Source organism: Phasianus colchicus, chromosome 16 (genome assembly GCF_987193195.1).
Source record: "Phasianus colchicus chromosome 16, bPhaCol1.hap1.1, whole genome shotgun sequence".
NCBI classification, from domain to species: domain Eukaryota; kingdom Metazoa; phylum Chordata; class Aves; order Galliformes; family Phasianidae; genus Phasianus; species Phasianus colchicus.
The window spans coordinates 11581623-11597580 of NC_143451.1; the positions used below are offsets into that span (position 1 = coordinate 11581623).

Below are 15958 nucleotides of genomic sequence, written 5' to 3' on the forward strand. Positions count from 1 at the left end.
GAGCAGAAGGAGGGGGGGCTTTTGGGGACTGTGCATCCCCAGCCCAGCACTGCCCCATGGAGCTGGGGGAGGTGGGTGCCGTGGGACGGGGCTGGAGGGAGGAATCAGGGCTGGGGGAGCCCAGTGAGTGCCCACCAGCCCCACTGGGGACACAGCCACTGGCACAGCAGTGGCGCAGTGCTGTCCCCATCGTGGAGACACTGTGCATGGCAGAGATGGAAGAACGGAACAGAAAAAGCAAAGTGGTGTTTCAAACAGCAGGCTGTTGGGGTTTTTTTTCTTCTTTTTTTTTTTTCTTTTTTCTTTTTTTCTAATGGTTTTTTTTTTTTTTTTTTCCTTTTCTCCATCGCGCACATATATACAGACAGACACCATGAGGTTTGCTGAAGGCAACATCTCAGATCAGATCAGTGTGAGATATGGAGACCCGGAACCCACGTGGGGGTCCGGCGGCCCCAGAGTAAGACAACATCGCAGGGACCCCCTCGTACACGGCCCCCCTCCCCCCCCCCTCCCCACACCCCCAACCCCCACCCCATCCCACCCCTGTGCAGCTCACATAGTCCTGGAGCAGAGTCTCTGTGTTCGCCGTGCGGGTGTCAGCACCACTGGTGACCCCGTCACGCCGCACTGGGGGCTCCGTGCCCCCGGCCCCATTCTGACACCCCAGGGGCTCTGCCCACCCGGAGGGGCTCTGGGGAGAGAGGCTGGGGGGCGGCCGGCAGCGCTGTGCCCACCCCGAGGGCCACACTCCTCTGGTGACCCCCGATGGCTCCGAGATGGGGATGGTGGCACTGCCACCCCCCTGCGGGTCCCTCGCTGGTGGCGGGGGCCGTGCACCTCCCGTGCTGCTACACCGGCTGTCTCTGTGGGGACAAGGATGGAGTGTTAGCAGGAGGCAAGACACAAGGCACATGGTGGGGTGGGGGGGATGCCCCTCTGTCCCCAGCTGATGGGGACGTCCCCATAAGGACTGAGGGTGTGCTTTTAGCACAAGCTAAATCAACACTCTCCCTGCTCCATGTTAAGGGGACACAACCCCACAGTCTGTCAAGAGGAGGCAGGAGTGCAGCCCCCACTTGTCACAACTTCAAGGGTCACATGGGTGTCCTGGTGTCCCCCAGGAAGTAACGATTCTATGATGACCACTTAGGCTGAAACTGGGAGTGGTTGTGCTGGGGAGTGGGATGTCCTGGCGGACATGGTGACAAGGTCTGAAAGCAGATCCACCTCCCTCATGGGCTGGAGACATAAGGAAAAACACGAGGGCTCTGGGCTTACCTTATGTTTGGGACATCTCAGAGAGAAGCTCTCTTCAGTTAATAAGCAACCTGCGGGGAAAGAAGAGGGCATGTGAGGGCAGCCCCTGCCACCAGCTGTCTCTGGGCAGCAAGGACACAGCACCCTCCCTGCCACATCCAGAGGAGCCACACCGTTTGCAGGAAGAGTTTATCTGGAATTGGCCAAATCTGGGAGACAGACTACAGAGATCATCACCATTCATGCGGAGCCCCCAGACCACCCAGCTCTGCCATCAGCAGGGTCAGAGGGAGCAGGGGGGTCCCCACATCCCAATCCCAGCACCTGGGCTCACCTGTGTCAACGGCACATGCGTAGTGGTAGGTGTGGGGACACCCCTTCTGGCAGCAGCCCACTGTGGCTCCTGCTTGCTGGCAGCTCGAGCACTTCTTTCACCGCAGCCAGGAATCCAAAGCAGGGTGGGAGAGAGGCAGAGATAGAAAGATCCCATCAGAGCCTGGCACAAAGGCAAGAAGCCCCTATAGCAACGTGGGAGGCATGGAGATGAAGTGACATGTCTGGGGCCTTAGCAGGGAGGGCTGCAGCCTCTGGCCAACATTGCATTTATGCCTGGTGGTCATGCAATGGATGCAGCCAGTCCCAAACCTGGTCAGGAAGGGCTTGCTGCAGGCCCCACCCAGTCTCTGCTGGCATGGCCGTGGCACAAAACCCCATGTCTCCATGGCAGTTTCCCAGTACCCTCCTCCCCATTTTGCTCTCCCAATGTCCTCATGCTCCTCTCGCTCTGCACCAGGAGCAGGGCAGGGCTGTACGCTCCCCAGTCTCCAGCTGCCCATCATCCCGGCATCAGGCCGCCCACTCCCACCTCCCACCCTGCATCTGTCCCTCTGTGAGCTGCAGCATGACTGAACAGCACACAAACGCTGCTAAGGCTGAAGGAGGAGATCTCAGGAGCTCTCAGGGAGGCAGCAGTGCACATCCCGTGGGAAGCCAGCTGGGTTTGCACATCTGAACGCCAGCCCCAGCCTCCCAGGGTGACTCCTAATGCCCGGATGTTGCAGACCAACCCTATTCATTTAACCCCTTATCACCCAGCCACGTCAGCTGCGCAGCAACCCACCATTAGCCCTCAGTTGCTATGGGGCTGTAGTGCCAGAAGGATCTGGGCTGGAAATGGGGAGCAGCCATAGAAATGGCTTCAGCTAAATGAGGATGGTGAATGCCATGGGAGAGGTTGCTCCCAGCTTTATTGCTGCTTCTGCTATTATTCAGGGCCCACCCCATGCGGGGCAGACAGCCGAGCTCTTACCAGGTCGGCAGCCGCCTTGACGGCCTCCTGCAGCCCGTAGAGCTTCCCTGCCACCAGGAACACCCCAGCGGTCCATACGGCACAGGCCTCGTGCAGCCAGTGCTCCTGCGTGTCGCCCGCCGGCTCGGGCTGCGGCGGGGACTCGGCCTTGGTACATTCGTGCCGCCGGGGCTTTTCGGCTGCCTCCTCGCCCTCTGTCCTCTCGTCACAGCAGTAGCAGCTCTGCAGCCTTCGGAACACACCCCGGGGGCTGGAGCGCAGCACGCTCGGCTTGCCCGGCTCTGCGGCACCCTCCTGCCTGCCCGCCCTGCCGCCGGCTGCCCAGCCGCTCTCTGCCACCCCTCGGGGCCTCTCCGCTGCGCCGCCCTCCTCGCCCTCCGCCCGCGCTTTCTCCTTCAGCCGCGACTTCTTTTTGGGCAGACAGTCCTCGGGGTAGTAGGGCCCGCACAGGTCACCCAGGTCCTTGTAGTTGGCGGGGCTGCGGCACAGGCAGCACACCAAGCAGGCCGCGCTCAGCGCCTTGGACACCACCGGCCCCAGGTGCATGGCAGAGGAGGCCGGCAGGGCTGCCCGTGGCCTGGGCACGGTGCCAGAGGGCCCCCGCTGCAGCCGGGCCTCGTCGCCGGGGGAGTTGATGACGGTGCAGGCGGTGGTGAAGTCGCCGCGCCGCTCTACGTGGACGTAGGGAGCGAAGGGGGGGGCCCGGCTGTCGGCCCGCAGCCTCTTGCAGGAGATGTATTTGAGGCGGATCTCGGGCTCGGCAGGGTCCGGCAGCGGGGCTTGCTGGGCCGGCCGCCGCCGCTTGCCACGGTTCTTGCAGCGCACTGGCACTGCTTTGGCTTTGCCGTGGCCCAAACGCTTGCGCTGCCGCTTGGAGTAGCCATTGTAGTTGGCGTGGTTGGCCCGGGGCTTTGTCCCCCGCGCCGTCCCACCCGCCGTTGGCCCCTCGCTGCCCGCCGCCTCCTTCTCCTCGCTCTTTGGTTTCTTGCCCTCATCCCCACCGCCCGGCCCGGCCGCACGCTCACGGGGCGACAGCGGCAGCGCGGGGCCGAGGGGTGCCTTGGCCATGCCCAGCGCCGCCGCTTTGCCCTTGCGGTTCCTCTTCTTGGGCAGCAGCGCCATGTTCTTGGCTGCCATGGCTGAGCCGGGCTGTGCCCCCGCAGCCTGCACGCAGCCCTCACTCTGCGAGCCATCGGCGGAGAGCTTCTTCCCGCTGCCCGGTTTCCCCTTCAGCGCTCGGCCGTGGGGGTTCCGGCAGAACTGCTCAGCCGGTGGCACGGTGGGCGCCTTCTGTGCCGCTGCCGGTTTGGGCAACCGCGCGTCACCCACTGCCGGGGCCACAATGCCGTGCTTCACCGCCCGCTCGCGCTCCGTCCCCGCCACGCTCAGCGAGGTGCTGTAGGTGGCCGCCACCGTGGCCGCCGCGGCCGTTTTGCAGGTGAACTTCTTCAGGTTGGGTGAGGTGATCTTCTGCACGATGGCCTCCAGCTTGAGGCCGCGGCCCTTGCGGGGAGGGAGCACTTTGGTCTTGGTGGCCTCCTGGAAGGCCGCCCGCGAGGTGATTTTGATACAGACGTCGGGGGCCTCCTTCACCGGGGGGGGTTTGGGGACGGCTTCGCCAGGGCTCTTGGGGGGCAGCTTTGCTTTCACCTTCTTGGCCACGGGCATCTTCTTGAAGAGGCTGTGGGGACCCTCCGGCTTCTCCTCCTTCACGCCGCCGCTGTTGCTGCGCAGGACGAGGTTCCTCTTCTTGGCGGGGATGGGGGAGATGAAGGTGGACTTCCTCTTCAGTGAGTGCAGGGGCCGCTCTGACATCTTGCCGCCCACCCCCGGCCCCGCCTTGGGCAGCTTCATCCTGGTGCCCATCTTGCCCTCCTTGTGGGGGCTGCCCGGGGGGGTCAACTTGAAGGCGGGTGGGAGGTGGTTGTTGGAGATGAGCTTCTTGGGTGCTTTGCAGTTCTTCAGTCGGACATCAGCCGCCCGCTTGCCCCGCCGCCTCTTGGTGTAGAAAACCTCCTGTGTCTTCGTCCGGGAGCGCAGGATCATCGAGCGCTGGTCCTTCTCCCCACCATCTGCCACATCCCCATCCGTCGGCCCTGGCCCCACCACCTCTTCAGGCGGCACCAAGCTGGACACCGTGATGGCGGCATCACCACCGGCGCTCTGGATGACCTTAGGGGCTGGCCGGCCACTGCGCTTCCTGGCTTTGAAAGCCACCCGCTGCTTCACACCACATGCCGGCTTCTTGCCCAGCTTCTCCTGGTGCATCGGTGCCTTCAGCCCCTCCAGCGGCGCCGGGGCACGGGGCTCAGCGAGGGCGGTGAAGGAGCGGGTGCACATGCGTGCTGGCAAGCCCTCCGCTGCGAACCTGGGCGTCTGGCTGTGCACATTCTTGCTCAGCATCTCCCCTTGTCCGTCCGGCCCCACGCACAGTGCTGGCAGCTCACTGAAGGGGCTCGGCACTGCGTTGCCAGCACTGTCCTCCTCCGGCAGCCGGCAGTGGATCCTCTTGTTGCGGAGGTTCTTGCCCCGTGAGACAGGCTCTGTTTTCACCAATGCATTTTCAGGTGCCGGTTGCTTCTTCACCCCAAGTGACAAAACAGGTTCAGAGTCCACTGCTTCCGGGTGGGACTTTTCTACTCCCCCACTCTCCTCCTCAGGCTGGATGTGGGGCAGGGAGGATTTGAACCAGCTCTTCACCTTGGTCTCCGTGCCCACTGCCGGGCCCAGCAGGATGATGGACTGACCGGAGAGACGCGCCGAGGGCACAGAACTCTCCTTCTCTATTGTGCTGACAGTCTCCTCGGCAGACATGGGCACCTCGCTGGCAGACAGCACAGCAGGTATCTCTGGAGGCTTGGGAGGTGAGGCAGCGTAGGGCACCGACTTCTGTTCCGTGCCCGCCAGCTCGCAGAGTGAGGAGTACTCCTCCACCTCCAGGTCCGACTCCTTCAGCTCTGGTGATGAGATCATAGGAATCTCACTGAAGTCCCCAGCTGTGCAGCAGTGCCGCGTGTCCTGCAGCCACCTCTCACTGTCCACCTTTGTGGCCTCATCGTAGGTCAGCGTCTCCTCCTCTTCCTCCTCCATCGCCTGCTGGCCAAAGTCCCGGGTCGTCTCACTCTTGGCCGGCTGCTCACCATCGCACAGGTCCAAGCTACAAGCATTTTTTTTCTCCTTGCAGGACCCTCCCAGTTTGCTGGGGAAGAGGCCTTTGGGGAGGTCAGAGGCTTGCAGACCCGAGCCCAGCTCCTTCCACCTGAGGCACGCCTCACCCAGGTTCTCCTCTGGCCACTCAAAGTGCTCCATGGCATTTTCAGAGCCCACTGAGTTGGCTGTGGTGTTCGAATAGCAGCTGAAGCCAGAGGCCCCTGCACTGGAAGTAGCGGCTGGGATGCTGGGCTTGGAGTTGAAAGCCAATGGGTCCGCATCCTTAAGTGTGTCCTTGGTCTCAGTGGCTGCAAACTCCACCTGGGGACCCTCGTACACCTCATCCCCAAAGTCCTTCCCCGTGCTGCCCCCCGAAGCCTTGTCAAGCTTGAGGGGCTCAGTGAGGGTGCTGGAGTCACCCTGGCTAGGCCATGAGCCCTTCACCATGGAGTCCAGGCATGGCCGGTGGTTCTCCAGCTGGAAGGGGGATTTTGTGGCCTCCTTGCTCAACATGGGTGAGTTGGGCCAGGCTTTGTCCTCCTTCTCATTGATGGCATCCTGCAGGACAATGATCTCGGAGGCCAGCTCCTCCTGGGACAGCGCACTGAGCAGCAGCCGGGGACAGTCCCGCTCGTTGGTCACGTACTTGGTGAAGGTCTCCAGGGGCAGGCTGGCATGGATGCTCTGGAAGGAGTCATCCGATTTGGTGGACATATCATCTGGGGAGGTGACAGAGCATGTGGACACCGACTCGGGCTTTGCCTTGGAGTTGCTGTTGACACGGGCAGGGCTGCGGTTCTGGTTGCAATACAGGAAGCTCCTCTCCAGCTGGTCCTCCGAGCCGCTCAGATAGTCAGCGTCCTGTGTCTCGGCATGGACGGACTGCGGGGTGCTGAGCGGATCCGACAGCGGGGTCCCAACCTGCTCTGTGGAGTACGTGCTGCTCTCTGGGCTGCAGTGCTGCCCCTTGAGCTGCTCAGGGGTCCTCGCTGGGGTCTTGATGCCCTTTTTCTGGGGCACGGCTGATTTGGAAAGCAGCAGCTGCTGGACGGTGTTGGAGATGTTCTCCACCTGGGAGGTGAGTGCCGTCAGGCTCTGCAGGCTCAGATCTGACAGAAGGTTTTCAGGCAGTTTCTCCTTCGGCAAATTCTTGCAATTCCCAGATTGAGCATCCGGGCTCGTCCCATCAGTGGGAGAGGGGTTGAGCAGCGGCATGAAATGGCTGTGGTCAGTGATGCCGGCTGGGAAGGCACCGGCATTGAGAGGCTGCTGGCTGTACTGAAAGTTCTCCAGGTTGGGCATGAGCGGGGATGGCGTAGAGCTGTAGGATGGGGAGCGACCGACGGAGCGTGCCGGCGAGTGGCTGGCGCTAGGGCTGAAGGTTTGGTAGTACTGCTCCGGCGTGCGGACGGGCGGTGCGTCACCCTGGCAGTAGGTCTGCCCCGCTTGGTTGTAATGCTGATACTTGGCCAAGTTTTGGTAGTGGAGGCTCTCTGGGGCGTGATGCCTCCCCTGCAAGGGCTGAGGTTGGGGCTGAGGAGGCTGCGGGGGCTGCGGGGGCTGTGGCGGTGGCGGGGGCTGTGGGGGCGGTTGCGGGGGCTGCTCATAGCCGATGCGGTTGGGCTGGTAGCCGTGCAGGTTGGGCACACGGGGGCCAGGGGCAAGGCTGGCGGCACTGCCCAGGGGCCGCTCCAGCGGCGGCTGCCCTGAAGGTGCCGTGCAGCTCTTGTAGGAATGTGCCGGCTGGCTGCCTCCTGGCACAGAGGAGTAGGTGGAGGAGGCGGGGAAGGACTGTGAGTGCTGCCCAAAATGGGGGCTCTGTGAGAAGGGCATGGGCGAGGAGACGTCGTTGGGCAGCTTCTGCCGCTGCAGCTTGGGGTAGGGCAGCGCGGGCGGCTGCTGCGGCTGCTGCTGTGGGAAGTGAGTCCGGAAGGGCAGTGGAGCTGCTGCCGGCTCGTGGTACGGCCGCCCTCCTGCTGCCGGCGACGTCTTCTTCATCAGGCTGTCCTCATACTTGGGCAGCGCTGGTGGCTGCCCGCCCCACGCCTGCAGGCTCTCGTCCCCCGAATAGCGCGCTGGGTAAGGGCTGTTCTCCTGCACAGCGTAATTGGAAAAGGCCGGCCTGCCTTGCAGCTGCTGCCCTGCTAATTGCTTGTTTCCCCGGTGGTATTTCTCCGCGGCGCTGTTCTCATAGCCCGCGTATGGCAGTTGCTGCTGACTGTAGTACTCCTTCGCCACCAGCCTCTGCCGCTCGCAGTTCGGCCCTGCCTGACTTTGATGCCTGTAATTCTCCAGGCGTGATGTATCTTGTGAAGTCGGCTGGTAGCTCTGCTGGTTGCCATGGAAACCACACCTTTCTCGAAAGGACTGCATGGCGCGGGCTTGTTATCTGCGAAGAGAGAGAGGCGAGAATTCAAATGAAGCAGCGCCGCTGCGGAGGGCCGGGGAGCGCGGCCGCGTGCAGAGGGGACTGAGCTGCGGCACCGCAGGCATCGCCTCGCTGCCAGGGCATGGCCTTGCTGCAACTGCCTCCCCTCGTGCTGCCGTGACCGCGGCACCTAACACTGCACTGCAACACCCTGCGTTGCCTTGCCTTGCATTGCATTGCCCAGCATTGCATCACTTTGCATTGCATTGCATCACCTTGAAATGCATTGCTTGACATTGTCCTGCACCATGTCACCTCCCATTGCTTCGTTGCTTTGCATCACCTGGCATCGCACTGCCTGGTGTCACATCACCTTGTGTTGCATCGGTTTATATCACCCTGCATTGTCATCTTGCATTACACTGCTTTACGTCGCCCTGAACTGCATCACCTTGCTTTGCATCGCTTTACATTGCCCTGCATTGTCACCTTGCATTGCACTGCTATACGCTGCCCTGCACTGTCACCTTGCATTGCATCACTCCGCATCACATCGCATCACTTTGTGTTGCATCACTCTGCATTGCATCGCCTTGCACTGCATTGCTTTACATCGCACTGCATTGCCACCTCACAGTGCAATGCTTTATACTGTTCTGCACCACATCATTTCACATTGCATCGTTTTACCTTGCATCGCATCACTTTGCATTGCATCACCCTGCATCACATCACTTTGCATTGTACTGCTCTGCATCACATCACCTTTCATTGAATTGCTTTACACCGCCCTGCATTGTCACCTTTCATTGCATCGCCCTGCATCACATCACCTTGCCTTGCATCACTTTATCGCCCTGCACTGTCACCTTGCATTGCATCGCTCTCCATCGCATCACCTTGCCTTGCATCGCCCTGCACCACCCCCATGTCAGCAGCTGGCCCCGCATCACATCGCATCGCCCTGCATCGCATCACCCTGCATCATCCTCCAGCATGTCTCCCCACATCACATCGCCCTGCATTGCATCCTGTGGGTTGGGGTTGCCCGAGGTCCTGCTGCCTCCTCTCTCCCTGCAGTGTGTCTCTTCCCCACCTACCACAGCTTCACAGGGTGGAAGCCCCTCCCCTACCGTGGCCTGCAGCGTGCTGCCACCCCAAAGCTCTGCTGGGTCCCCTCGTGTTCTCTGTGTTCCACGCACCCACTGCCCATCACTCTGCAAATCCCTTAAGGAGTAACCCTTCCTCCTGGGGCTGCCGGCACCCCGCGCACCCCCGCCAACACCCCACTCATTGCCATTCTTTGTAATTATTGTGATAATTACTGGAGGCAGCAGCCTGGAGGGACAGGAACGCGGGGCTCTGCTGCAAGAAAAAACTCATTTCAACTTCCTGGGTCTGCCTGTCTGTGCCTGCAGCCGCCTCCCGCAGCCCCCCCCCCGTCCCCAGCCAATAACCCCAGCGCCGGTGCGATGCCATCTGGAAGCTGTCTGCTCCCGCCAGCAGCCGCCGATTAGCCGAGCGCTCAGCACAGCCGTCATTAAACGGCCCCATTTCCTCTCCCCGCCCGTGCGAGGTGCGGGGAAGCACCTGGGTCACCCCGCTTTGAGCTCGCAGCGGGGCCCTGTGTGCTCAAGAAGAGATCGGTGTTTGGGGGGTGCAACCTGCCCGACCCCAGCGGGTTGGAGGTGTGGGTTCCCCCCGTGATGTTGCTCCTGCAGTGACCCTGCTGCAGCCCATGCTGTCCCCTCCTCAAGGAGCTTAATAAATCATACCCAGCACCTGCCAGATGCTGAGCTCAGCACCGTGCCAAAATGCATCAAATCAGTGCAGATCCTGACTGCCCCTCTGCCCACAGCTCCCGTGTATGCACTTCATCAGTCCCACGCTGGCTTCAATTTCTGCAGTGTCCCACGGACAGTGTTCACATCTCAGCACCTTTTTGGGGTTTCTCCACGCATGCAGGCATCTATTTCTGTATGGCAAGCTCTTGGGGATGCCCTGCAATGTTGCACCACCCCAGCACCCCAACCCCTCCCCCATATCTCCACCCAGAGTCTCTTTTCCTTCTCTTTCCACCTCGCTGCTCCATTTTGCAGCTGCATTTCATGGCCCACACGGGCAGTGCACGTGGTTAGGGCATATATCTTGGGGAACAGACAGCTCCATTAGGATCTGGTAAGCCTGCTGCTGGAGCCCCTAATGGTGAAGGGGTGTGGGGGCTGCCCTGTCCTGCTCCGAGGCCGGGGGAGGGAACGGGGGCTGTGAGAACAAAGGAAGAAAATCAAAGCCAGGCTCTGGGGCAGCCCTGAGCAGCAGCGAGAGAATGAAAGGGAGAAAAGAGCCCCTAATGCCGCACATGGAAGTAGGTTTGAAAAATGGGATCGGGCAGAGAAAATGCCGGGTTGGTGCTTTCAGGGGAGCCTTCCCTCTCCCTGCTCTTTTATTATTGATTATTATTACTTTTCCAAACAGCTGGGCCAACGCCAGGCTGAGCAAAGCACCCGGCGCGAGGGCACATGTGTAGGGTGAGGACGTGTGGGGAACACACATGTAGGATGTGCACATGTGCAGGGCATGCATGCATGTGGGGCATGCACACATTCAGACTTTGCATTCATGCAGGGTGTGCACGCATGCAAGGGGTGCAGTGCTGGGCTCACAATTGGGTGCCCACGCATGGAAGCTCCTGGGGCAGCATTGTGCCCCAGCTGTGCATTGGTTCTCCATCTAGATTGAGCTCCCAGCGAGGTGCAGTGCCTGCAGCCCTGTGCTGTTGGGGGCCACACTGTGCCAGCAGCACTGGCCCTATCTGAGGAGCTCGAGGCCACCTCTGCCCTGAGCTGTGCCGCAGCTTTGCAGGAGCAGGGACTGAGCAGATGTTGCTGCCTGATGTAGGCTGTTTCCGAGCAAGCGCTTTAATGGCATCAAATCAAGCTGTTGACAGCAGCAAGGTTAAGTCCCTTTGTAGGAGAGGGAGGAGGAAGTGGCTGCGTCCCCAGGGCTGTGCAGCGCTCCCTGCCACAGCCCCAAGGAAGGTGCCACCCCCCTCCAATGCTGTGGTGGGATCCATACGGGGTCAGGGGGCTGCACTAAGCAGTCCTAAAAAGCTACCGCAGCTGCACGTGGGGATTGTGACACAGTGCCCCAAGGGTGACCTCAGGAAGGGCTGTGTCCACCAGAGGAGATGGGGACGGTGGGGACATCACAGTGCCTGGAGCCAGCATCGTCCCGCTCCTGCCACACACAGAGCTACACTCACATCTGGCTATGGCCACCCTGAAGCATTCGTCCCCTCTGTCCCCAGAGACAGCCCAGATGACCCCAGAGCTCCCAGAATAGCCCTGGGGTCACCCTCTGGGTCATGCAGGACCCACAGCAGCTCCCAGGGCAGGTGCTGGACCTCTGCCATGCAGTGATGCACGCAGCTGATGCAGTGCATGGTGCTGGTGTGTTGCACACTGATGCAGTGCACGGTGCTGATGCTGCAGTGCATGGTGCTGATGCAGTGCATGGTGCTGATGCTGCAGTGCATGGAGCTGACACGGTGCACAACACCAGGGCATGACACCATGCTCTCAGGCTGCCACAGATCCTCTGTGCAGACACCCGCCGGCTCCACGGCTCGCCGCCTGCCTCCTGCTCACACAAGGCGTTGCATGGCTGTGTTCGCCTTATTCTCACCCCCGCTCCCCCCTTACTCTTTCCCACCCCTCTCCCTGATGGCTGGCAGGCAAAAGGCACAGAGCACCACGAGGACCAGATCTGGAGCCCTATAACACAACCCAAGAGCTTGGGAAGCACCCAGGACCCCCCCCCCCAGCCCCACAGGACCATGCCTGGGAGCCATTTCCCTGCCCACCCCCCCAAGCTGCTGTGGTTCTCAGGCTCTGGCTTTTCCGATGCGACATCAACAAGGACTCAGCAACTAAAAATAGCAGTGTATGCTCACAGGGTAATGCTGTGCAATAGGAGCAATGCTGGCACCGCGGACCCCCCCGCCTCCTTGCACCCTGCTCCCAAATCCCCCCACCACACACCACAGCTCCACAGCCTGGGGGGGAGGGGAGTCAGCCCCATAGAGCTGCTGGGGGGGGGGTCCCAGTGGATGCTTTCTTGGGGGAGAAAGTGCCTATCAAGGAATGTCAGCTCCGGATTTGCTTAATTGTGAGCTGGTGGAGTTTAAAGAAACACTTTCTGGCAGGCTGCCACACCGCAAACTGCTTGGTATAATTTTATTATTAAGGGAGGAGAGAAAAAAGGGGAGAGAGGAAAGGGGGAAGGAAGGCAGCGGCGGAGCTCTGCACAGCGCTGGGAAACGTCCCCAGGGGACATGGAGGTACTGCTCCAGGTGCACCCCCCTTCGGTGCACCCCATAGACACCTCTTTTCCAACACACCCCTTAATGCACCCCATTACCTACCCTGTATCCAATGGATCCTCCTTCACTGCACCCCCTTTGCAGTTCATCCCATGTATGCACCCTTTCCGGTGCCCCCCTCCAACGCACCCTTCAACAAATCCTCACCCCACTGCCCCCCTTCATGCACCCTTTTTCCTCTGCACCCTTTTAATGCACTCTCGATACAATGCATCCCTTAACACACCCCTTTCCCAACGCACCCCATTAAAGCACCCCTCCTCCAAAGCACCCCATAGACCCCTCTCCGCCAATACCCCTTTCTAATGCCCCCCCATCTCCCACGCAAGCCCAAGGAGGGAGCACACACAGGGCAGCCCCCAGCCCCTTTCTCCCCCCCCCATCTCCCCGTGCCCCCCCGGCGCTCAGCCGAGCGCAGCAGCTGTTCCCTGCACACTTCACTTGCCCGCAGATGATGATAAATGGCGCTGGGGCTGCGCCGCCCATTGCGCGGGGGTGGGCGGATGCGGGCAGTCAGGAGGAGGGATGGGGTGCGCAGAACCCCCCCGCCCCCCCAGGACCGGCTGCTCCTCCCATCCGGCTGCTGGGGAATTCCCTGAGCAGGTCCCTCCCTGAACCCCCCCAGATGGAATTCCCATTGCAATGGGGTACAGCCTTCCCCATTTGGGGCACGCAGCCCATGAACCCCGCCCACCCCCCACCCCCCCTTTTTTTTTTCCCCAGCTTTGCTCTGCTCCTCCCCGGTGAGGAATTTTGCTTGGGAAAAACACTGCCTGCAAACCTCACTCATGACTCAACGTTTCTGCTCCGCCACTGCTGCCAGGGGAAGCCCGCTGTCCCCCGGCCTCCCCTCCAGCCTGGAAATCCGGCTCAGCCCCCCCCGCTTCCTCCGTCCCCTCTTTTTTCCCTCCTTCATTTATTATTTTTTTCCCGTTGCTTTTTGCTTATCCCAGGGAGGACGGCTCTTTGCAGCAAATCGCCGCGTCTCTCCTTGCCCCTGCACGCTGCCAGCTGGCAAGAGAGGGCTTTGCAAAAAGAAAGGGATTAAAAACTAAAATACAAGCAACCCCGAGACTCGCTGCAAAGCAGATGCTCCACCTGAGCTTCCCTGGGCAATGCCTCCTGCAAAGCAAACACGCTCCAGAGACAAAATTCATGGCAGGGCTGAGCGTGCAGCGAGGGCGGCCGCGTGCTTATCGCTTCCCCCACCAACAGGATTGACATCAACCTTGAGGCGCTCACAGGAGAGAGGAAAACAAGTCGATGGCTGCACAGGAAATATGGCTGAGGTTAAAGAAGGACCTGGCCTGCCCCGCGCTGCAGACAAAAGCAAGGACAGCCAACGGGAGCCGTGCCGGGGGGGTAACAGACAGATCTTCCCCAGCGCCGCACTGCCCTTCAGACAACCCTTCAGACAGCCCTATGCCAATCCTTCAGCCTCAAACCTTTAGCCCCAACCCTTCAGCCTCAAACCTGCATCCCCAACCCTTCAGCCAATCCTAAGCCAATCCTCCAGCCTCACTGCTTCAGCTCCAACCCGTCAGCCAACCCTATGCCAGTCCTTCAAACTCAAACCTTCAGCCCCAACTCTTCAACCAACCCTTCAGCCCCAACCAAGTGACCCACATGGATGAATCCCAGCGTTTGGGTTATTTCTGCTTTTTGCCGGGTGCTCCCAATTCCATCCCAATGCCTTCCTGGCACCACCCCAATCCCACCTGGGTCTCATCCAGGTCCCATCCCAATCCCACCATGGTCCCACTTGGGATCCAAACTGATCCCACTCTGGTTCCTTCCCTGCCCTGTCCTGGTCCCATCCCAATGCCACTGCAGTCCCATCCTGTCCCACCCCTGCCTCACCCTACCCCAGTCCCGATCCCAGCCCCATCCCCATTGCCATGTGCCACATCCATCCACCAGGGCCACCTCCTGCAAGTGGCCAACAGCTCTGTAAGGAAGCACAATGCTCCAGCACTTCCCTGAATGACAGTGAGCAGCACCCAGCACTGATGCTTTTCTTGTCCTTATGGGATGGGGCAGAAGATGGTTCTGCCAGGAGCCCCCCAGGCTGCTCGTGGGGTGGCCCCACTGCCTTCACCCCTCCTACAGGGGGGAAAATAGAGAAAAGAGGGGTAAAAAGAAATAAAAAAAAATTGACATTTGATGTCATATGATAAATTATCTCGGCATTATACGCTTCCCTTCTCCAAATCCCGAAGACAAACACGCAGGCAGGTTCGCCAGGAAAGCAGCTTTCCAAAGGCCGTCCTCCATTCCCCCATTATTGCCTCTGTCAATCATCGCCGCCGCGATCCTAACCTCTCGCACCCTGCAAAATCTGCCTGTTCCTTTTGTTCCTGCTGAAAACAGGGGGGGAGGAAAGGGGGAAGGGAGCGGAATTTGGGGCAGGGAACTTCCAAAAGGGATGATTAAGGAGTTAATCTGCCTGAAATAGATAAGGAGCTTAGAGCTGCTGGTATTTTACTGTCCAAGTTTGGATTCAGTGTGTCTTAAACACTGGCTGGAATGTACTTAGATATGACCAAAGTACATGTCCCCCCGAGGAATTACGAGGTTGCCAATTAGATTTGCTTCCCAGATTCACTCAAACCTTCACAAGCTTCTTCAGAGCAGGGAAATTGCTGCCTGTCCCCGGGGAGCAGGGGGAGGCGCGGAGACGCGCTGCCCTCCTTATGAATGAATAAATCACGGCGGCGCAGAGGCAGCCGGGGGGTTCGTGGCAGCACGGCGCTGCTGGAGGAGGAGAGCCGGGGAAGCCGTGGTGGGCACAGGGCACGGTGTGGTGGGGCTTCCCCTGGTGGGCGTGGGGTTGGGGGCTGCTGCGGGGTGCTGGGGGCAGGAGCGTGGAGTGAGGCGGGACAAAGAGAGGGGAAGGAGCTGTGGTTCTGAGTCTGGTGGTGTGCCATGCCATGTTGTTCTGTGCCATGCTGTGCCACACCGAGCCATGCCATGTCATTCCATGCTGTGCCATGCCGTACTGTGCCTCGCCATGCTGTGCCAGGCTGTGCCACGCCATGCTGTGCCGTGCCATCTCACTCCGCACCATGCTGGGTCACATTATGCCATACCATGCTGTGCTATTCCATACCATGCCACATTGTGCCTTGCCGTGTTGTTCCACGCCATACTGTGCCATACTGTGCCATGCCATGCCATTCCATGCTGTACCATGCCATGTCATTCCATGCTGTATCATGCTATGCTGTTACATGTCACGCCACATCATGCCATGTCATGATGTACCATACCATGTCACACCATACCACGCCATGCCATGCCATACACCCATGCACCAGGAGAGCCCTATTGATCACCCCTAGGAGCAGCCCCACAGCACATCCCAGACAGAGAACCACCACCCAAAGAGCAAAGCCACCATGAGCAACAAGGCAAAGCAGCAACAAAAAGCACCCTGCTTCCAGCACGAAAACACCTCTTTGCCCTCATGTTAACAACACTGTTATCTGTA

General features: G+C 60.2%; 1 protein-coding gene across 3 annotated transcripts in view; it reads right to left on the reverse strand.

Annotated features, from left to right (window-relative positions):
* Positions 1–514: 514 nt before the first annotated feature.
* Positions 515–15958, reverse strand: part of RAI1 (retinoic acid induced 1) — a 59493-nt gene continuing 44049 nt past the window's right edge. For 2 of the 3 annotated variants that reach the window (XM_090151317.1, XM_090151316.1), the window contains exons 3-6: positions 2570–8108; positions 1595–1688; positions 1282–1331; positions 515–866 (exon numbers count right to left, since the gene is read on the reverse strand). In XM_090151317.1, coding sequence (XP_090007443.1) covers positions 852–866; positions 1282–1331; positions 1595–1688; positions 2570–8092 — 5682 coding nt within the window. In that variant the 5' untranslated portion in view covers positions 8093–8108 and the 3' untranslated portion in view covers positions 515–851. The remainder of the gene's footprint in view (positions 867–1281; positions 1332–1594; positions 1689–2569; positions 8109–15958) is intronic. The other variant, XM_090151319.1, reaches the window with a different exon arrangement.